Source organism: Schistocerca nitens, chromosome 10 (genome assembly GCF_023898315.1).
Source record: "Schistocerca nitens isolate TAMUIC-IGC-003100 chromosome 10, iqSchNite1.1, whole genome shotgun sequence".
Lineage (NCBI taxonomy): Eukaryota > Metazoa > Arthropoda > Insecta > Orthoptera > Acrididae > Schistocerca > Schistocerca nitens.
The window spans coordinates 97016552-97040271 of record NC_064623.1 but is presented as its reverse complement, the minus strand read 5'-3'; the positions used below and the strand labels follow the sequence as shown (position 1 = coordinate 97040271).

Below are 23720 nucleotides of genomic sequence, written 5' to 3'. Positions count from 1 at the left end.
TTTCTTCCAATCCACGAAGCATTTCTCAGAAGCACTTTTCGGTACAGCCTTGAGTACTTCCAGTGATGCAGTTTTTATTTCCTCGATCGCTGAAAATCTTCGTCCTTTCATAGATCTCTTCAGTTTTGGGAACACGAAGAAGTCGCAGGGTGCCAGATCTGATGAGGCATGACTGTCGTGTTGTGTTTGAGCAAAAAATCGCACACAGGCAACGATGAAAGAGCAAGTGCATTGTCGTGATGCAAAAGCCATGAATTGTTTTCCCACAATCCCGGACGTTTATTGAGTATTGTTTCTCACAAATGGCTGATAATGTCAAGGTAATACTTATTCACCGTACGACCTCGAGGCAAAAATTCACGAATGATGTACAGGACATAAAATCCCGTCTGAGGCCTGCGATCATTTTTATGTTAATAATTAGCAACGAATGCTGTACAATCGCAATAAAGTCATGGATGTTCAATTGACTCTTTTAGAGAGATCAATAATCGAATTACGTTGCCCGTGCAATTTGAAAAGTCACGTTACTTTTTGAACATCCCTGGTATGTTCTAATAAGAGTCAATTGAACATCTCATGACTTTATTGCAATTGTTTAGCATTGGTCGCCAATTATGAAAACTTCATGATGCACTTTGCCACGGTAATTGAAGAAAAAAGTTAGCAAAACTTTGACATTTGATCGAACTTGGCGCGCTTTTCTCGGTCTTGGCTCTCCGGGATGCTTCCACTGCGACGATGGGCTTTGGTTTCGACGTCAAAACCATATATCCATGTTTCGTCACCAGTTATGACTCTTTTGAGAAAATCACGATCATCTTTGACGCCATTCTAGAGCTCCTGAGCGATGCTCTTGCACGGTCCCTTCTGATCAAAATTAAGAAGTTTTGGAACAAACATCGCTGACACATGTCTCATGCCCAAAACACCCGAAAAAATTGCTTGACACGAGCCGACCGATATGCCAACATCCTCAGCAACTTTTCTTATTGTAATTCGACGATTTTCCAAAACAATTTTCTTCACAGCTTCGACGTTATCATCTGTTGTTGATGTGTTGGGGCGTGAAGAGTGAGGTTCGTCATTGGTATCTTCTTGGCCATCTTGGAAGAGCTTGTAAATTATTTTTTTTTTATTTGGAGCAGACTCACCGTATGCCACTGTCAACATTTCAAGTGTTTTAGAGCACTTGATTCGATTTTTCACACAAAATTTGATGCAAGTTCCATGCTCCATTTTTTTATAATAATCGAAAATTGCCGAGCACACTAAAATAATCTGTCCTTTTATCCGTCAAAAACAAAGTATGCTATACACTAGAAACTGTGAACATATGTTCGGGACATGTGTCCCAACATAACAAAAAAGAAAGATCGATAATGGAATGACGTTGCCCGCGCAATGCAAAAATCCACCTTACTTTTTGAACAGCCCTCGTATGTAATAATGAAAATCAAATTTTTGTTGCACCTGGGAGCAGTTAGATAGGTAACCTGCAAGAGGTACTGTGCTCCGTGCCGCGTGTTATCCATTTAGTAATGTAGGTAAAGAGAGAATTAAGAAAGAAGTGTGGCGCTGTTGCAGCAGGAGGCAGGAGGAGTTGGGCAGTGAGATGCAGCTGTTGGCGGTGTGCGCAGTGCTGGCGGCGGCGGGAGCGTCGGGCGCTCTGGCCACGGTAGACCTATTCTGCGGCTGCCACGTGAAGCACCGCCAGGACTGGACGTACGCCATCCACTGCACCAAAGACCAGGTACTACACACACATTCACAACATAACGTGGCCAACACAATCAGAAAAAAAATATTTTCTTTAGTCTACAGTAGTAATTTTTATTTTACCTACTGGCTATTGCATTTTGGTACCAAGTACCATCATCAACAGCCCGCCCGACTAGCCGCGCGGTCTAACGCGCTGCTTCCCGAGCGGGAAGGCGTGCCGGTCCCTGGCACGAATCCGCCCGGCGAATTAGCGTCGAGGTCCGCTGTGCCGGCCAGCCTGTGGATGGTTTTTAAGGCAGTTTTCCATCTGCCTTGGCGAATGCGGGCTTGTTCCCCTTATTCCACCTTAGTTACACTATGTTGGCGATTGCTGCGCAAACACTGTCTCCACGTACGTGTACACCATGATTACTCTACCACGCAAACACTTGGGGCTAGACTCTTCTGGTATGAGACGTTCCTGGAGGGGGTGGGGGGGGGGGGGGGGAGCGGAGGGTCCACTGGGGGCCGAACCGCACAATAACAGTGGGTTCGGTGTGAGGCGGCGGTGGGGTGGGTGGACTGCTGTGGCCTGTTGTGCGGTTGTCAAACACTGAGGGCTACGGTTGGACGAAGCCTCTCCGTCGTTTCTAGGTCCCCAGTTCAATACACTCAATACACACGCACACAATACAGACACCATCATCAGCCATGGTACTGTCAAAAAAAAAGTCGCAGTACCTAATCGACCTGATTCTAGGGTAGTCTGTGCGGTTGTGTTCACCACTGTGTCTGGATGACGTAGTGATCAGCGCTTCTGCCTCGTAAGCAGGAGACACGGGCTCGAATCCCAGTCTGGCACAAAATTTTAAACTTGCCCCATTGATAAAATTCAATGTCCATGGTACCTAACGTCTTTAATTCCTTTGTGTGTTGATTCATGGGAACTGCAGGACCAAAATTGTGTCTCCTGTCTGAAAGAACTGACGCCACATACATAATTAAGGCGATAATGGACAATGAATTCAGTACAAATGCACGCCAAACTCGAACTCTTATGGGAATATAAGCGTAGGCTTCCGGTACCATTGTCATAGTCAATAAAAATCTTCTGGGTTTGAGGTCGCATTGTCAACTATAAAATTCCAACGTTTCGGCGACTGTTGGAAGACGCCTTCCTCAGGATGTATTGCTGACTACTGAATGAACACTAGTTTGGTTACTTATATACTATGGAGGAGTGCTGTCATTGGATATGAGGGTGAGGAGGAGGGGTATTAGGTGTTCTTTTATTGGTCTTTGCATTGCATCTAGATCTACATCTACATGGATACTCTGCAAATGACATTTAAATGCCTGGCAGGGGGTTCATGGAACCACCTTCACAATTCTCTATTATTCCAAACTCGTATAACGCGCGGAAAGAATGAACACCGATATCTTTCCGTACGAGCTCTGATTTCCCTCATTTTATCGTGATCGTTCCTCCCTATGTAGGTCGGTGTGAACAAAATATTTTGGCATTCGGAGGAGAAAGTTGGTGATTGGAATTTCGTGAGAAGATTTCGTCGCAACGAAAAACGCCTTTCTTTTAATCTTTTCCAGCCCAAATCCTGTATCATTTCTGTGACACTCTCTCCCACATTTCGCGATAATACAAAACGTGCTGCCCTGCTTTGAACTTTTTCGATGTACTCCGTCACTCCTATCTGGTAAGGATCCCACACCGCACAGTGTATTCTAAAAGAGGACGGACAAGCGTAGTGTAGGCAGTCTCCTTAGTATATCTGTTACATTTTCCAAGTGTCCTGCCAACAAAACGCAGCCTTCTCCATAACATTTTCTATGTGTTCTTTCCAATTTAAGTTGTTTGTAATTGTAATACCAAGGTATTTAGTTGAATTTACGGCTTTTAGATTAGACTGATTTATCATGTAACCGAAGTTTAACGAGTTCCTTTTAGCACTCATGTGAATGGCCTCACAGTTTTCGTTATTTAGAGTCAACTGTCACTTTTCGCACCATTCAGATATTTTTCTGAATCGTTTTGCAGTTTGTTTAGACTTTCTGATGACTTTATTAGTCGATAAACGACAGCGTCATCTGCAAACAACCGAAGACGGCTGCTCAGATTGTCTCACAAATCGTTTATATAATAAGGAACAGCAAAGGGCCTATAGCACTACTTTGGGGAACGCCTGAAATCACTTCTGCTTTACTCGATGACTTTCCGTCAATTATTACGAACTGTGACCATTCTGACAGGAAACTGAGACGATATTCCATAAGCGCGCAATTTCACTACGAGCCGCTTGTGTGGTACAGAATCAACTTGCGTATTGTCATTGGCGGAAATAGGCGTTTCCCTTGGAGTTTCCTTTATTGCTTGCCATTGGTGGAAATCGGCGAACAGGAAACTGAGCGGCGACTGCAGAGTAGCGTTGTTTACTAACTGCCTAGTATCGACTAGGCCGCGTCAGCGCTCTGTGTACCCTCCACCGCTGTGGCCCACCGCGCGCCTGCTGCTCTGCGAGAGCTGTCCTTCCGCAAAGCTGGCAGCCAAGACACTGCAAGTCGCTACCCGTCTTCTACACTCGTGCTCATAAATTAAGGATAATGCTGATACCTGGTGAAACAACGCTCTGGTGGGCGGTTTGCGGGTTTTAAATCGTCTCGGGGTATGACCATGCGGTGCATTTGACCTGCCGTCGTCGCACGGTGGCGCTGGCAGCAATCCACTTACGCAGAGGTGTGTTGGTGCATGTCAGAGTACGGTGCAGCGAGTGCAGACGTTTTCAGACGTGCTAATGGTGACTGTGTTGAAAATGGCTCAAAGAACACATATTGATGACGTTATGAGGGGAAGAATACTAGGGTGACTGGAGGCTGGTCAAACACAGCTGGTCGTAGAACGGGCCCTCCGTGTGCCACAAAGTGTGAAAGATTATGGCAACGATTCCAGCAGACAGGAAACGTGTCCAGGCGCTACAGTACGGGACGTTCACAGCGTACAACATCACAAGAAGACCGATATCTCACCATCAGTGCCCGCAGATGGCTACAGAGTACTGCAGGTAGCCTTGCTCGGGACCTCACCGCAGCCACTGGAGCAGTTGTCTCCAGACACACAGTCTACAGATGACTGAACAAATCTGGTTTATTCGCCCGGAGACCTGCAAGGTGTGTTCCCTGGTCGCAGGAGAGCCCGTAAAGCCTGGTGTCAAGAACACACTACATGGTCATTGGAACAGTGGTCCCAGGTTATGTTCACGGACGAGTCCAGGTATAGCCTGAACAGTGATTCTCGCCGGGTTTTCATCTGGTGTGAACCAGGAACCAGATACCCTCTACATGTCCTTGAAAGGGACCTGTATGGAGGTCGTGGTTTGATGGTGTGGGGTTGGATTATGATTGGTGCACTTACACCCCTGCATGTCGTTGACAGAGGAACTGTAACAGGTCAGGTGTATCGGGACGTCATTTTGCACCAGTATGTCCGATTTTTCAGGGGTGCAGTGAGTCCCACCTTCCTCCTGATGGATGACAACGCACGGCCCCACCGAGCTGCCATCGTGGAGGAGTACCTTGAAACAGAAGATATCAGGCGAATGGAGTGGCCTGCCTGTTCTCCAGACCTAAACCCTATCGAGCACGTCTGGGATGCTCTCGGTCGACGTATCGTTGCACGTCTTCAAACCCCTACGACACTTCAGAAGCTCCGACAGGCACTGGTGCAAGAATGGGAGATTATACCTCAGCAGCTGCTCGACCACCTGATCCAGAGTATGCCGACCCGTTGTGCGGCCTGTGTATGTGTGCATGGTGATTATATGCCATATTGATGTCGGGGTACGCCAGCCGGAGTGGCCGTGCGGTTCTAGGCGCTACAGTCTGGAACCGAGCGACCGCTACGGTCGCAGGTTCGAATCCTGCCTCGGGCATGGATGTGTGTGATGTCCTTAGGTTAGGTTTAATTAGTTCTAAGTTCTAGCGGACTGATGACCTCAGCAATTAAGTCGCATAGTGCTCAGAGCCATTTTGATGTCGGGGTACACGCGCAGGAAACAGTGGCGTTTTGTAGCGCATGTGTTTCGGGACGGTTTTCTCAACTTATCACCAATACCGTGGACTTACAGATCTGTGTCCTGTGTGTTCCCTATCTGCCTATGCTATTAGCGCCAGTTTTTAGTGCCACGTTGTGTGGCACCACATTCTGCAGTTATCCTTAATTTATGAGCATGAGTGCATGTTCATGTTGTCGGGTCGCTTGGCTGTTTCTATGGCCCGTCTAATCTTCTTCCTCAAACTAAAAACAGGTGCGTGGAAGGCCACGGCGGTGGAGGGTACACAGAGCGTTGACGCGCCCTAGTCGGTACTAGGCAGTTAGTAAACAACGCTACGCTGCAGTTGCCGCTCAGTCTCCTATTCGCCGATTTCCACCAATGGCCAGCAATAAAGGAAACTCCAATGGGAAACGCCTATGTCCGCCAATGACAACACGCAATGCGAAGAGTAATAAAAGAACACCTAATATCCTTCCTCCCCACCGTTATATCCAATGACAGCACTACTCCATATAAGTGACCAAACTAGTGCTCATTCAGCAGTTAGCCCTGAGGAAGGCGTCTTGCAATAGTCGCCGAAACGTCGGAATTTTATAGTTGACAATGCGGCCTCAAACCCTGAATTTTATTGACTCCTATTGGAATAGGCTAGATGCCGCGAGTAATGAGGATAATGCGCCGTGAACAGTACACCAGTAGCGTGTGTGGTACAAGTCGAGAATTTCGGTCTGACGGGAGGCGAGCTAGAGTAGTCCGCTCGATTGTGTTGGCCACTGTATCCAAATGACTAATAAGCCGAAGACCTGGGTCCGAATCCCTGCCCGGCATAGCTTTTCGGACTTGCCCCACTGCTAAAAATCAGTGCCGACTGGCAGCAAATGTCTTTGATTCATTTGTGTTTTTAAGAAAGATTTACAAAATATTATATCCCTATGACAGCCAAGGCATATATAGAGAGCAACCTTAAAATACCAAGGTGTTAAGAGAAAGTTCTCGTAGCTTTTAAGGGTGCATTTTAGAGCCCTTGGGCCGGCTGCGGTGGCCGAGCGGTTCTAGGCGCCTCAGTCCGGAACCGCGCGACTGCTACGGTCGCAGGTTCGAATCCTGCCTCGGGCATGGATGTGTGTGATGTCCTTAGGTTAGTTAGGTTTAAGTAGTTCTAAGTTCTAGGGGTCTGATGAACTCAGATGTTAAGTCCCATAGTGCTCAGAGCCATTTGAACCATTTTTAGTGCCCTTGTTCACTGTTCAGTTTTTTCTTCTTTTGGTCTATACTACCACTTCCAAAAGTATGGAAACCAAAGAGGTCTCACAGTGATGAACAAGTGCTTACAGCTCTTAAAGTATGTGTTTTGGTTCCCATGGTTACTGAACTTCTCTGCCTTGTTTTGGTCCACACAAACACGTTGTAAGGTGCAATATTTTTCGTTTACTTATTCTAGGATTGAAGACAACTGTGTAAGTTGAAATTACATGTTTAATGTCGCAATATTAGCCCAAAAATACATGTTATTACACAGTTTGCAATGTGACAACAAAAAAAAAAAACAGTTGTCAGGATAATGCATCTTGTCAACATCAAAATAATCCTAAACACAACTACATTAAATATTTACTCTCACAGGGTTAAATTATCCTAAACACGACAATATTAAAGTTTAACTAGAAGTTTATTTACAAAATTGTTCCTACACTTTCGTTATGATGTTGGTCAGCACTATGAAAATCGTCCAATTCCGGTTCAAAGTTCGGTACTATTTTTAGGATGACAATCAAGTCTATGGTGGATGGTTAGTTATGTGACAAATTGTGCAAAGGATTACCCAAGGTCGCTCGAGTTTACAGTGGACGCAAGCTGGTGAACCAACAAGTTTACGCCTCTGCCTCTGCCTCTGCCTCTGCACTGCGATGAGCTGTCGTCTGCTAGGCCGCTCTCTTCCGCTGAAATTCCTATAAAGGTAATTACTCCTTTGCTGCTTTTTCCAGGAGAAACTTTCCATAAGTTTCTCGTTATGCGAGAGAACGTGTACTCATCCCTAGTCTTAGAATGTGGCGGTATACACGCGCATGGTTGGAGCAGCATTCATATTATAATGCCCTCTCAGTTCTCGCAAGAACAATTAACTAATTGGCTGGTTTGTTTCTCCACAGTTGGAGCTAAGCGATGCTACAGCTAATTTCTAGCTGGATATCAGCTGCTGTGAACACACTGTTCACACAAATTATTCCTCTGAATCGTACACAGCGTTATGCACTCTGTTCTGCAATTAACGCCAGTTTGGAGAAGAGTCTCCAAAAATTTTCGTCTTGACTTAATCATAGCCAAACGGTCTCCCCACCTGGGTTCTTTCGTTCTTCACGTCATGGCTTTTTTTTAGCAATAGGAGCGTTCCTCTTATTTTTTGGACACTCTCTCTATCAATCAAAAGGTCCCTAACCTTAAACTGCGTCGAAACTTTAGCTCTTTTCTCCTTCCTAGCGCGTTTCCGCCAATCGGACGTTTTATGCCCATTCCAGACACCTAAATGCGTACATTGACTCTCTCAAGTGTGTACCACTCGCTGGACATGTGGTCGAAAATGCGTCCCCTGTCTTGTTTTGTATCCACTTGTAATTCCAAAACACAGTTTTCTAAAAGCTTTCTTTCCTGTCCTCCCTCAGATGGGCCATTATACTCGCTCCCCCCATCTAAGTCACCTGGTCAGTTGTTGACTTTCCAACTGGGACACCCCTTTAAGTGGTTTCCGTGGTACCCCCTGTAGCGCGGCCTTGTCTCTGCCCTCGTCCCTCTGAATTCCAAACTAAAACGCCTCTCACTGCTTGTTTCACCTTCCACTCATACATTTATCGTTGTGTAAGTAGCGTGAATAAAAGGACGCTATGTGTAAGAGGCATGAAGCGGCCTTTGAATGTATCCTGATAGCTAAAAGAGCCACGCGCACTTTGAATAAGAAAATGCTATTTGACACTGAAATCAATGTAAAAGATAGGGTCGCCACCAACTCTAGCCACACGACAAAGAAGAGGTAGCACTGAGTCGGAAAATTACTTAATTTATTAATAATAAAAACTCACAAAAGAACATTCATTGTAAAGTCATTGATAAAGAATGGGATGTAATTATTAATATGATACAGGCATTCTTCCCGTGAATCAAATGTTGAGTAAAGTAAAGAGGGCGTGAACACCATGCGTAAGTGCGGCAAGATTCGTGAAAACACGATCTCTTCAGATAAAAAAAAGGGACACTAATCACTACACCTGTGCACATGGAAACGCTATAGATGGGCCAACAAGGAAAAATGGCGAAGGTAACGGCGACGTAACATCGGTACACTAGATAAGATTGAAGGCAAAATTATTTATTCCATAAAACATTGATGTAGTACATCTATAGACTGCTGTTGCATGGTAACTATGTACAATTGCTTGTGAAATACTATACGTTTCATAACAGACTCGCGTGCCCACTCGGTCCGCGGAGACAATTTCTATGGACCGTGGCCAAATTTTAGTCACATGAGACAAAGAAAATTCACAAATACTCGAAAATTACCAAGATCCGGAAAAGATTAGAAGCATACACACACAGTTGTAGGCACATAAACATTCACACTGAACCGAGGGCATTTCAACATATGCAACTCCTTTGTGCTGCGTTCCTCTCACGGATCAAAGTCAAGACTACATTGGGAATCAAACTGAAAGTCTACAAAAGCCTTGCATTCCCTGCTGCAACCCAGCAAATAAATCTTTATAAGACGAAATTCGAGACCAAAAGCTAAAAGCTCCCCTCTCTATGTGACAACGCGCCACGCGGTCAGTCCAACTCACCCTTCTTCGACTGGAGCACAGCTGTGTACGCTTCCCGTACCGGCGGCAGACTGCCTCCCGCTTCTCCAGCCTCTTCCACGCTCCGCGTGGACCGGAAAACCCCAAGATGCCATTTCCGCCACCAACCTAACGCAGGTGGATTTCTCACAAGTAGCGGAAACCTCTTTGCCGACTTGACCACTACGAGAGTTGGCAATGAAAGGTGGCTACAGGACCCTTTCATCATCCCAAACGTCCCGGAGAAGACTGTGCCGCGAATTTTCTCGCCATGCTAGGAGATTCGCCAACAGTCTTCGAAACAAACATACCCTAACGAATAACAATTGCAACTGTAAACAGCAGCACAAAGGAGTTGATTAATCTCTTATATCCAAGTGAGCTTTATCTGACCTTAGTCAATAATTGTGACCTCATGCGGTCCGCAAAGCAAACAGAACAAATTAAATTAAGCGTGATATTCTACGCTAACATCATGTCATCTGACCTACTACGACCACAACCATGAGATATTATTTTTAAAATTGCTTTAACCAACTATCAAAAGTTAACATAGAGACATAGGTGAACAGGTACATAATATATATAAATATATAGACAAATACAATGATGCAAAATCATTATCACGAACCAAAGCAGTATCATCTGGTGCTGACATATATAAAAACATGCAAGTGAAAGTGCAAAATACAATATTCACAACAAATACAGTGATACAAAATCATTAATGAACCCAATGGTATGACAGCTGGTAAATAATCACCTATGGAAAATAAGACATGAGTACAAAAACACATCCAGAAATCAACTCGTTGACACGCTGTCATTTTTCAGTTTCGTCACATGGTTGTTTCACTGGGTATTCTCTTTAGGTGCTGGGGTGGGCGTCTCTTCTAAAGGCGACTTGGAGGATAAGCTACTAGGGGACCACAACACTGAACTGGGGAGTTCGCAGCGGCGTTGATTGTAACGTCCGTTGTAACCCAGGTTGTTCATCCTAGACAGCACCCCGCGACGTTGCCTCGTGCCCGTTTCCACCCTCTGCATCCATACTGTGGGATGGTTCGGCGTTGCAGATTTGCAGGACATCGCCACTTGTGGGCCCTGCCTCATCATCGAGAAGGCGGCTTGGCGGTCGTCGTCCGTGTGTTGTGGAGGAATGTGTTTTACCGACACACGCCCCCGTCTCCTGTCGTGTCAATGGGGAGACACGCGCTCTTCTGCGTCGCATCGAGGTCGACGTAAACTCGTGCGGGTGTCGGGCTTGAGACCCGCTTATCACCTCTTTGCACCGTCTCAGCTGATGCGTCAGTGGTGGGACCTGTGTCCCTCCGGGCAGTGGGCGTTACCTCACCGCAGCAGCCGTCTGGACTAGCAGCGCTCAGGGATCGGCGGCCTCGCCTGGTGTGCGTCATACTTTCCCTTTCGCTTGTCAGATGACTAGCGCATGGGGTGGAACGCCGGCCATCAGCTGGCGCTGCCGTGGTGACACGCCTGCGGGCTCCGGTGTGAGCCTGCGCCTGGGGGAAGACCAGCATCCCCTCCCCTCTGATGGGGAAACAGCTGTGACCGCTCGCCGCACCACTGCTTCGCCGTTGATACCAGGGTTCTGCAACGCCTGCCGGTGGACCAAGCCCTGTGCTTTCTGATGCGGAGGCTCCCTAGGCGGCCTTGCACCCACTTCAGAACTGCGCTCACAGAGATCGTTACAAAATATCATGTGTACAGATTACCACAAAATCTTCGGAGTTTCTCATTCCTGATCAATACATGGAATAGTGCCCAAAATTAACTTGACAAAAAGGGCCTTCTTAACATTACTAATAAAAAAACAATGAAGAAAATTAAATAACCAATATTCAAACAAACAAAAAATCCTTTTTATAAAATATAATTCCAGCATTACATCTGCTGTCGATCATTCAGGGTAGATCTTGTACAAGGTTTGGTCAGGATTTGGATAGGATTTGGCGCCGCTGCTAGCTACAGACACAAAACTCTACCTGCTCCTAACTACGCTCTCACACCCAATCTACACAGCTCGTACTAGTCACCATCACCATATAGCCCGACTACAATTCCCACATATAAACAAAATTTTCCTTTCAACACCAATACCCATATCGTTGTTCATTGACTGCTCCTCCAGGGTTTGCAGAACATGTTTGCTGATCTGTGAAAAATTTCCGAGACTTCTTTTCTATGGACATTGCATAATAAAAGTTATGATTAATGAGACACAGAAGGTTCATTCAAGTCACATCTGGAATGGTAAATGTTTCAACATCTATTCATCAGACTAATTCAAAAGGTCAGTGGGCATAAAAATGAAAATAAAAATCATCCTATCCTATTAGCAAACACATAAACACTTCGTCCTCTACGTACATAAAAAAATACTGTCAAAAGAAATCCATTGTCCAGGGCCATGAGTACCCAACTTACTGCTATCATAAGATACTCATAATGATTACACACTTACTCACCACATGTCCGCAGGGGTCCTCACCTACCGTCATGTTATTTTAGCTTGGAGGTAATCGCATTGATTCTCTATTAAATATCAAGCTGCTTGAGTTTATAAGCTGTTTTCATAAACATCTTCTGGGGTTTCACACCCTGGTGTCCTCAACCGTACCTAGTAGTATGTGACGGCAAGTTACAGTTTCCAAATATCTTATAAGATGGCAACTCTGAAAATCAAACACTATTAATCTCCCTTCATACACAAGTCCTTCACCTACAAGTCACCAAGTTGCTTCATTAACATCGTAGTACATTTGAAAAATCTCACTGAATCATGCTCACCTAAGGGGAATAAGAACACTAAAACTGTAATTTATCATCAAGAATTACCTTACGACCATTGACTCGCCACGCCAACACACCCGATACCTTTTTAGTCATCAAAGAACGAAAGCCATCTTACTGTAATAGGAAACGCTTCATATGAGCCTCATAATCATTCACATTCAGATGTTTTGAAACTGCACAACACTACTCCTTTCTGCTGACAAGTAGAAATAACTACACACATATTGGGGGACCCTTTACAATACACAGAAAATACACACTTTAATTTTAATCACACCAGAGTGAATCAAAACATTGGAAAATATGCACTGTAATTTTACTCACAAAAGAATGAATGCGAAAAAGCATATGGGCAATACGTCATTCCGACCTCCGAGGGGCAAGATCTTCTGCTTCTTATTCAATGTAAGGTTTTACGTTGGAGATGTGGTGCAGGCCCTTCGACTTTCGAGAGTGGAGTGTTTCTACTTCAAGCGCATTCGGATGTGGAATTCGCTTGATTCTACGGCCCGTTGAATAAGAAGAAGAACTTCTTTGACAACCCAGCCCGTTTATTAGAGAGCTTGTGCGAGCGTACAAGTACTTTTTGGCCCATGTGAAAAGTTATATTCCGCACCTTCTTTTTGTAGGTTCTTATCCGAGCCTCGGCGGCACTCTTTATATTTTTCAGGGCAAGCTCCACAATTGCAGATCTTCGTAACCTGGGTTCTACTGGCCAGGGAACCACCTCTTTTATTTTACTCGGAGGATCCTTGTTTTTCAGGGCCAGAATCGGTGGCAACGTCGTCGAGGAATTTGGCAACTCATTTAATATGTTCTGGAAACCGGCTAGTTTCGTGTCCCACGTCCGGTGGTCACGGTGGCAGTATAACCTACACAATTTTCCAATCTCCTTCATCCACCTTTCACAAGGATTTGCTGAAGGGCAGAAAAGGGAGATAAAGATCGGTTTCACTCGCTTTCTCCGAAGCATATGCTCCCAGTGGCGTGACCTGAATTGTGGCCCGTTGTCCGAAATCACACGCTTCACAGTGCCAACCTCCCGTAAGAAGTGATTTGCGCACGCGGCAGCTACTGCCTTCCCGGTGGCCCTACGCAGCGGGGTGAGGCAGACGAATTTTGACGTCAGCTCTACTGCCACAAAAATGTACGCAAATCCGTTCCTAGAACGCACTAGCGGACCGAATAGATCTACTGCTGCGAGATCCCTGAGTTTATTGGGAACGATCGGGTGTATTGGTGCGGCAAACGACACAGTGGGCGGCTTGGCTTGCTGACAGGGCTTGCATACCCTAATTACTTTACGTATACGCCGAAGCATATTATTAAAGTAACAGGTTTCCTGCAGCTTCTCCAAGCATTTCCTCGCACCAAAGTGACCGTAGCTCAAATGCACGTACCACACGAGCTTGTTCACCAGTTCCTCCGGAATCGCTAACAGCCACCTGGAGTCATCCAGAGCTCGCCTCTTAAATAGGATGCCATTCCGGATAATATAATACTGCCTGATGGCCGCGTGGGATTTATCATGCCATTTCTCTTTGATGTCACGCAAGACTTCGTCCTTGTCTTGTTTTGTTTGCGTGAGCCCTTGCTCCCGCTCGAGAGCTATTATCTCCTGGCTGAGGGTTTCTACCTGCGCGCTAAGGTGGACCGGGCACTTAGCCGCAGTGTCCTCTATTCGGGACACAAGAGCCGCGTGGTCACTCTGGCATTGTTCTGCTAACGCGCGGAGATCCCTGGCGGAATTTCGTCCTACTCGGGACTCAAGAGCCGCTTGTTCACTCTGGCATTGTTCTGCTAGTATACGTATATTCCCAGCGAACCTTTACTCTTGCTCCATCACCTGCTTGCTAATGACTTGGTGCCCCTCTTCTAAGGCGGAGATGCGTTGGTCAATGATCGCCAGTTTCTCCCCAACACCCTGTACTATTTCACTAGTCAATCTTTTATTCGCTTCCTCGATATGCCTCCTATTTTCTTCTGCTTGTTTTTTATTCACTTCCTCGATATGTCTCCTATTACTGTCTAGTAATTGTCGTAGCATAGCCTCTAATGAATTTGCATCTATCGAATGATTCGAAATCACTACAGCGGGCTCAGGATGGACAACACTTGTACTTGCGTTTTCCGCATTTCGTTCCTGGTCGGACTCAACGTTTTGACCTCGTCCTTGTTCAGGGTTATTGTCTGGCAGGTTTTTCCGATCACGGCTCCCTGAACAGCTACGCGTCTCCATCATAAGGATAGTTACTCCGTGCTCCAAAATACAACAAGAATAATGCCAAAGTCTCCTAATGGACTCACAGTCCCCACAAAACACCCAAGATTTACTATATGACACCGATACACGCCACAGGACAAGAGTCAACCCACACTTGTAACACAATTGAATACTAAATCACAATATCTATACAGTAATACATATACAAGATAAAACATGTAAGAAAATGCACACCTATATCATAAATTCACGTAAATTCTGTATCACAGAAAGACAATATACCAATTAGCACATCCAACCGAAAATAACTAATCCTCACTGTGCATCAGAAGATCTCTGGTTTACCGAAATCCGTGAGCAGGGTAAGCCACTTGTAAGTAGCGTGAATACAAGGACGCTATGTGTAAGAGGCATGAAGCGGCCTTTAAATGTATCCTGATAGCTAAAAGAGCCACGCGCACTTTGAATAAGAAAATGCTATTTGACACTGAAATCAATGTAAAAGATAGGGTCGCCACCAACTCTAGCCACACGACAAAGAAGAGGTAGCACTGAGTCGGAAAATTACTTAATTTATTAATAATAAAAACTCACAAAAGAACATTCATTGTAAAGTCATTGATAAAGAATGGGATGTAATTATTAATATGATACAGGCATTCTTCCCGTGAATCAAATGTTGAGTAAAGTAAAGAGGGCGTGAACACCATGCGTAAGTGCGGCAAGATTCGTGAAAACACGATCTCTTCAGATAAAAAAAAGGGACACTAATCACTACACCTGTGCACATGGAAACGCTACAGATGGGCCAACAAGGAAAAATGGCGAAGGTAACGGCGACGTAACATCGGTACACTAGATAAGATTGAAGGCAAAATTATTTATTCCATAAAACATTGATGTAGTACATCTATAGACTGCTGTTGCATGGTAACTATGTACAATTGCTTGTGAAATACTATACGTTTCATAACAGACTCGCGTGCCCACTCGGTCCGCGGAGACAATTTCTATGGACCGTGGCCAAATTTTAGTCACATGAGACAAAGAAAATTCACAAATACTCGAAAATTACCAAGATCCGGAAAAGATTAGAAGCATACACACACAGTTGTAGGCACATAAACATTCACACTGAACCGAGGGCATTTCAACATATGCAACTCCTTTGTGCTGCGTTCCTCTCACGGATCAAAGTCAAGACTACATTGGGAATCAAACTGAAAGTCTACAAAAGCCTTGCATTCCCTGCTGCAACCCAGCAAATAAATCTTTATAAGACGAAATTCGAGACCAAAAGCTAAAAGCTCCCCTCTCTATGTGACAACGCGCCACGCGGTCAGTCCAACTCACCCTTCTTCGACTGGAGCACAGCTGTGTACGCTTCCCGTACCGGCGGCAGACTGCCTCCCGCTTCTCCAGCCTCTTCCACGCTCCGCGTGGACCGGAAAACCCCAAGATGCCATTTCCGCCACCAACCTAACGCAGGTGGATTTCTCACAAGTAGCGGAAACCTCGTTGCCGACTTGACCACTACGAGAGTTGGCAATGAAAGGTGGCTACAGGACCCTTTCAGTTGGTCGCCGTCTCTAGGTTTCCATAAGAGTTATCTCCCAATTTTCGGTATGACATCTGAAGGTATTGCAATTTGCCATAAAGAATATCGGATGTTTATATCACTAGAACAGTCAAGTTGGATTCTTATTGGTAGTTAAATGCAATAATGGTCTTCTATGGGAAGGGATTTGAAAAGGTTTCTTGATCTCTTCTGGTCCACGGTCTTCCTTATTCCAAATCTTTTGCGTTGTGTCTTCTGTTCTTGGCGCTTCTTGCTGTCTTCTTACTAGTGTCTTCGTTCTTCTATGGACCGGGAGTTAGGATTGAAGACCTGTTTAACATCGTTGTCTTTTCTCCCTTATCATGGCGTCTTTTTACCAGTTGTTCTCTATTCTTCATTGTAATTGGCTGTTCATCTAGATAAGTTGAACAGCCTTCCATCGTTTTCTTGTTCTGTTCTATGAGTGTTCAGGGATTGTTTCGCAGTTGTCGAATTTCTTATGGTCTGATAACAGTTTCCGCTATTCTGCGCATTGACTTACAGAAATGCGTTTCTTCTTCTTCCTGTGGTGAATCTAAGCCTCCACTCGTCCTCACCATAATATGTCCGCCTCCGTTCGGGTTCTGTGGACATCTATTATCTCTTCATATGCTGCTTTGAATAGTTCGCGATAAAAGTGCCACGTATCGAACACTTTCGCAAAACCATTTTATAACGCTTGTGTGTGGCTTTCATATGAATAAAGCTCACGCCATGGTACATGTTGATTGTATCCAGGATCTGTTGTAGCTCTCCAAACTTTTCCACAGAGGTGTTATGATCGAGGAACGTTGCTTCCACCAAGGCCTTTTCTTTCGTCATCTCGTAGGCTGACGTACCGGGCACTCACAGTGTCCCTCTCACGCCTAACCGCCTAACCTGCTGACTTCATATCTAATACAATGTTTCTCTCTTAAATTACGCTAAAACTTTACAAACATTACACTTCTTTTAATGACTTTACAAAAGTATTATTATTCTATCGAAAACATTATTCTTATCCCTATATATTTTTTTCCATTCTTTCGCCATTTTCTTTTCATAATGTAAAGGTTATGGTTTCCTCATCTTCACCGCGATGTTTAATAAGAGTGAAATTGGTGGTAATGACGGTTAGTAAGTTAGTGACTTTCAAATTTTACTTCTTTTGTAGTTTTCTAACTACAAGTATATTATGTTATTTTGAAAACTTTGCACGTTGACTCCGACTTCAGCGTCCTTTTCTCTGCAATCTCTTCTTTTTGTCCTTAGCTGTAACAGAACTTCAAAATACACTTTATCTCTGCTTTATTGGTATTTTCCCTTTCAAAAATTTTCTCTTTGGTTCTATTGCGTTGTTTTTAAAGCTGAAAATTTGTTTTTCTCAGTTGTACTTACCCCTTTCTCCTTTTTTCTCGATAGTAAACTTTTATACTCCTTTCTTCCCTCATCATACTCATCCTTATTGAAATCTTTTCTGAGTCAGCTTTTCTTCCCACTATTTACTTCCATCCAATATTTCAATTCGCTTTCCTAATCATTACCTCCTAACGACTTCTTATATTTATTTCCCTCATATCTTTCGTTCAGTATCAGATTGTGGTACTTTCCACAAATCATATATGCTTCACATGTTCCCCCAAAATATCTCCTCAATTATTTGTTCACTGGCCTCGATGGAAAAAATTAAAAATGCCTATCCTTCTCACCTAATTATCTATTTCCTCCCTACTTCTTCACTTCCTTTCGTCTACAAAAATCAACTTCCTCCTCCTTCACACTACGTCTATAAGAGAGAATCTACTACTATTTCGTCAAACTATCCACATGCTGATCTTTGTTTTTCTCCTTACTTTTCACTCCTTCCCCTAGACCCTCTGAATTCCAAACTAAAATGCCTCTCGCTGCTTGTTTCACCTTCCACTCAAATATGTATTATAGGAACAGTGTGTTAATTACTGTCGATTGAGTTTCATCCCTTTTTGTATTACATACTGATAGGAAAATTTGCTCATTACCGCCAAATTAAGTTAAGTGTCATATTCACCTTTCAATTGTGATGTATAAAGCTCTGATGTAAGGTGCAAATCTGACCTTCATTTATTCTGCCACCTTACAACGTCTCAAAAAAAGAAAAACTTTTTTTTTTTAACACCTGCTGGTGCACCACCATCAAGTTCAAGTATCGAGTGGGTTTGTCATGTACTAAAAGTAAGCTCATTAGTAACATGTTCCATAGATCATTTGAACGATTCTTTTATCCAAATAATGTCGAACGAATTAGTTGCCAGGAATGTATATATGATTAGTGTTAAAATTAATGAATTCACTATTTTTTATCCTTCTCATGCAACACACTTAAAAAAAGGTATTCATTATTATTATTTTATATTTAATTTTTATTTTTATGCTTTTATTTTTTGCTATACTGTTAATAAAGGAGGTAATTTGGTAAAATTTTTAATTGATTAACTACTTGGCTCAATTTGTTTTTTAAATTCCAGACAATTGCACAAAGTTTTCAACAGACGTTGTAGAGAATTTAATTTTGGAAAAATGATGGTAATAACGGTAACTGAAACTGTGTGAATGTGGCAGATAATCTGCTTTTATTAATACCATAGCACACATGGATTCATGTTAAACTGAAAAAAAACGAAGCTCAGTGTTAAGAAGTTGTACAGTGTACATACAATTTCACAATGCATTCACAATAAATGTTCAAAAATTTTTCCACAGAGTTCAATGCATTTAGCTCCACATGTATAAACAGATTTTTTTTGCTCGTTTCAGATTCACAGGGTTGTTCTTTATTCCATCTACTGCATTCATAATGCGAGCAATCTTTGCTTCTCTGGATGTTCTGGAGAAAACCTGTAGATACACGTCTGGGACATGTTCTACTAGATTCACCAGACCAGTTACAACACAATAAATGGAAATTGTGCTTTACTTTAAACTTGTACAGTCTTGCGATGGCTTCATATTAGCGAAGTTGCTAAATTTGAGGCAAAATCTTTTATTAGCCGTAACTCCTTGACTAAACATTTGCGGACCTATGTTTATATGAATTTTTTTTCTTTCGTTATACTTGTAGAATAACATATTAAAATATTTGGATATCTTCGTGAATCACCCTGTATAGAGAAACAACTAGAAACTTAATTCAGCGTGAATGGGACAGAATTTTAACCCAGTTTCTCTCCGAAAGTAACGAAAGGTCATTTGTACCTTCACCACACTACTTCAACAGTCTCTCTTTATTGTAAGGAGTGTTGCAGTGCCAGGTAGATAAGTGTTACAAATATTATATGAATGCAATCGAACATGTCCAAAAGAAAAGATACCATGCGGATTTGGCAGCTGTGATGCATATTATGTAAAGTGAAAGTGGAGGGGGAGGGGAAGAAGGAATTATTGATTTCAGTGGTTCGAGTCACCAACCAGCACAAATTTTCAGTCTCATCATTCTGTTATATTGCTGCTGGTTGTTCGTACTCGCAACTGCGAACACATTTCATTTATTCGCTGGATGTATTCAAATCTCTGTCTTCATGAACAGTTTGCACCCTCTATAGCTCCACCTAGTACCATGAACTTATTACTTGACGTCGAAGACCATGCCCTATCAGTCTGTCCCTTCTTCTTTGTATACAGGGTGGTCCATTGATAGTGACCGGGCCAAATATCTCACGAAATAAGCATCAAACGAAAAAACTACAAAGAACGAAACTCGTCTAGCTTGAAGGGGAAACGAGATGGCGCTATGGTTGGCCCGCTAGATGGCGCTGCCATAGGTCAAACGGATATCACCTGCGTTTTCTTAAATAGGAAACCCCATTTTTTATTACATATTCGTGTAGTACGTAAAGAAAGATGAATGTTTTCACTTTGTGATACATGGCGCTGTAATAGTCACAAACGTATAAGTACGTGGTATCACGTAGCACTCCGACAATGCGGACGGTATTTGCTTCGTGATACATTACCCGAGTTAAGATGGACCGTTTACCAATTGCCGAAAAGGTCAATATCGTGTTGATGTATGGCTATTGTGATCAAAATGCCCAACGGGCTTGAGCTATGTATGCTGCTCGGTATCCTGGACGTCATCATCCAAGTGTCCGGACTGCTCGCCGGATAATTACGTTATTTAAGGAAACAGGAAGTCTTCAGCCACATGTGAAACGTCAAAAAAATGGTTCAAATGGCTCTGAGCACTATGGGACTTAACATCTGAGGTCATCAGTCCCCTAGAACTTAGAACTACTTAAACCTAACTAACCTAAGGACATCAAACACATCCATGCCCGAGGCAGGATTCGAACCTGCGACCGTTCCGGTCGCGTGGTTCCAGACTGAAGCGCCTAGAACCGCTCGGCCACTACGGCCGGCGTGAAACGTCAACCACGACCTGCAACAAATGATGATGCCCAAGTAGGTGTTTTAGCTGCTGTCGCGGGTAATCCGCACATCAGTAGCAGACAAATTACACGAGAATCGGGAATCTCAAAAACGTCGGTGTTGAGAGTGCTACATCAACATAGATTGCACCCGTACCATATTTCTATGCACCAGGAATTGCATGGCGACGACTTTGAACGTCGTGTACAGTTCTGCCACTGGGCACAAGAGAAATTACGGGACGATGACAGTTTTTTTGCACGCGTTCTATTTAACGACGAAGCGTCATTCACCAACAGCGGTGCCGGCCGGTGTGGCCGAGCGGTTCTAGGCGCTTCAGTCTGAAACCGCGCGACCGGTCTAAGTTCAAGGGGACTGATGACCTCAGCTGTTAAGTCCCATAGTGCTCAGAGCCATTTTGAATCAACAGTGGTAACGTAAACCGGCAGAATATGCACTATTGGGCAACGGAAAATCCACGTGGCTGTAACAAGTGGAACATCAGCGACCTTGGCGTGTTAATGTATGGTGCGGCATTATGGGAGGAAGGATAATTGGCCCCCATTTTATTGATGGCAATCCAAATGGTGCAATGTATGCTGATTTCCTACGTAATGTTCTACCGATGTTACTACAAGCTGTTTCACTGCATGACAGAATGGAGATGTACTTCCAACAAGATGGATGCCCGGCACATAGCTCGCGTGCGGTTGAAGCGATATTGAATAGCATATTTCGTGACAGGTGGCTTGGTCGTCGAAGCACCATACCATGGCCCGCACGTTCACCGGATCTGACGTCCCCGCATTTCTTTCTGTGGGGAAAGTTGAAGGATATTTGCTATCGTAATCCACCGACAACGCCTTGTCAATGCATGTGCGAACATTACAGAGAGCGAACTACTCGCTGTTGAGAGGAATGTCGTTACACGTATTGCCAAATGCATTGAAGTTGACGGACATCATTTTGAACATTTATTGCATTAATGTGGTATTTACAGGTAATCACGCTGTAACAGCATGCGTTCTCAGAAATGATAAGTTCACAAAGGTACATGTATCACATTGGAACAACGGAAATAAAATGTTCAAACGTACCTACGTTCTGTATTTTAATTTAAAAACCTACCTGTTACCAACTGTTCATCTAAAATTGTGAGTCGTATGTTTGCGACTATTAGAGCGCCATGTATCACAAAGCGAAAAAAGTGGTCCAACTGAAACATTCATATTTCTTTGCGTACTACACGAATATGTAATAAAAATGGGGGTTCCTATTTTTAAAAAAACGCAGTTGATATCTGTTTGACCTATGGCAGCGCCACCTAGCGGGCCAACCATAGCACCACCTGGTTTCCCCCTTCAAGCTAGACAAGTTTCGTTCTTTGTAGTTTTTTCGTTTGACGCTTATTTCGTGAGATATTTGGCCCGGTACGATCAATGGACCACCCTGTATATACGTTTTTTCGACGATTCTGCCTTGGAAGGCCCAACGGTACCGACCGACTGCCGTGTCATCCTCAGCCCGCAGGCGTCACTGGATGCGGACATGGAGGGGCATGTGGTCAGCACACTGCTCTCCCGGCCGTAAATCAGTTTATGAGACCAGAGTCTCTACTTCTCAGTCAAGTAGCTCCTCAGTTTTGCCTCACAAGTGCTGAGTGCATTCCACTTGCCAACAGCGTGCAGCAGACCCATCCAAATGCTAGCCCAGCCGGACAGCGCTTAACTTCGGTCATCTGACGGGAATCGGTGTTACCACTGAGACAAGGCCGTTGGCGCTTATCTTATCAGTCCACCTAATTTTCAACATCCTTCTGTAGCACTAAGCAGTAAAATAAAAATTTAATTCTCATCCTGAATTTTAGGACGGTATCGGATTAATATCACGCTTTACTAGTGACGCGGTAGTAATTATAACTGACCATTTAATCCACAGGATCAGACATGCTGACGTTCTGAGACCGCCACACCACGTTTAATCCGTCCCTGACGAAACAGTTTTGATCAAATTCGTTCTGCTGCTGAATTTGAAGTACTGATTGGTCGAGCAACATCGCTCACTGTGATTTTCGGATCAGCCATATCTGGCATTTGTCAAAATCAGACAGCGAGAGTAAACAACATTTATTTTGAGATACACGCAACAAGCAGAAGCTTTCGTTAACTATGGATTGAAATTTTGTCTTACTCTTGTGGTAACAGTATCGTAAGTCTCCAACAATTACAAGAGAGAAATAAATTTGTAATCTAACCCCCCCACACATCACCATTAAAGTTCTCATTCTTTGCTCAAATTTTGAAAACTTTGAGAAGAGTAAGATTACAAAAGAAGAACTTTTCTATTTACCTTCACTATCTCGTTGCTGTTGCTGTTGCTGCTGCTGCTGCTGCTGCTGCTGGCTCAAAATCTTATGTCTAGGAGTACATTCTTGCTGCTGATGATTTTCATTTAACGTTGCGGGTTGTTGAACACGAAATAACTGATGAAGAGTTGCCTGTTGCTATGAATATCTTTTTAATTTATCCCATTCTTCTAAATCACACCGACTTTATAATTTCCACATCAAAAAACCCAATGATTGCATTGCTGGAGACAAACTTATAAAAACGTCTACTTCCATCAGAGGCATGCGCACTACTACTTACATTCTGCGTGACTCGCAATTTCCAAAGAGCTTACAAGTCAAAAGAGCTTAGAAACTTTCTTGATAACAGAAGAATCATCACCAAGATGTAACGTTATTTTATAACTGACTCCGGAAATATATTTAATAATTAGCGTTAGATTGTACAATTAATAATATGAATTTTAAATGTGCCAGAAATTTCGTAATTTTAAATATTTTTAAAAGAAGAGTAATTTAAATTGTTAGGACATATCGATTCTAACACATTAATTTCTTCTTATACATTTTAGCCTGAAATATAATATATCATATACAAAATCATATTAATTGTTTTAGTGAAACAGCTGAGATAATTTTAACCTATGCAAGAATCGATGGTATACATGGTATCGGTTATTTCTATAAAAAAGGTAATGTTAGAGGAGGGTGACTCGTTATAACGTCTTCCCTAGGATCTGATAATTCAAAACAAAGACTA

General features: G+C 43.5%; 1 protein-coding gene across 1 annotated transcript in view; it reads left to right on the top strand.

The window, feature by feature from the left end:
- The window catches only part of LOC126210237 (collectin-10-like), a 98124-nt gene that overhangs the window by 19181 nt on the left and 55223 nt on the right, over window positions 1-23720 (top strand). The window contains exon 2 of the mRNA XM_049939424.1: window positions 1588-1753. Within this exon, the coding sequence (XP_049795381.1) occupies window positions 1616-1753 (138 nt within the window). The 5' untranslated portion in view covers window positions 1588-1615. The remainder of the gene's footprint in view (window positions 1-1587; window positions 1754-23720) is intronic.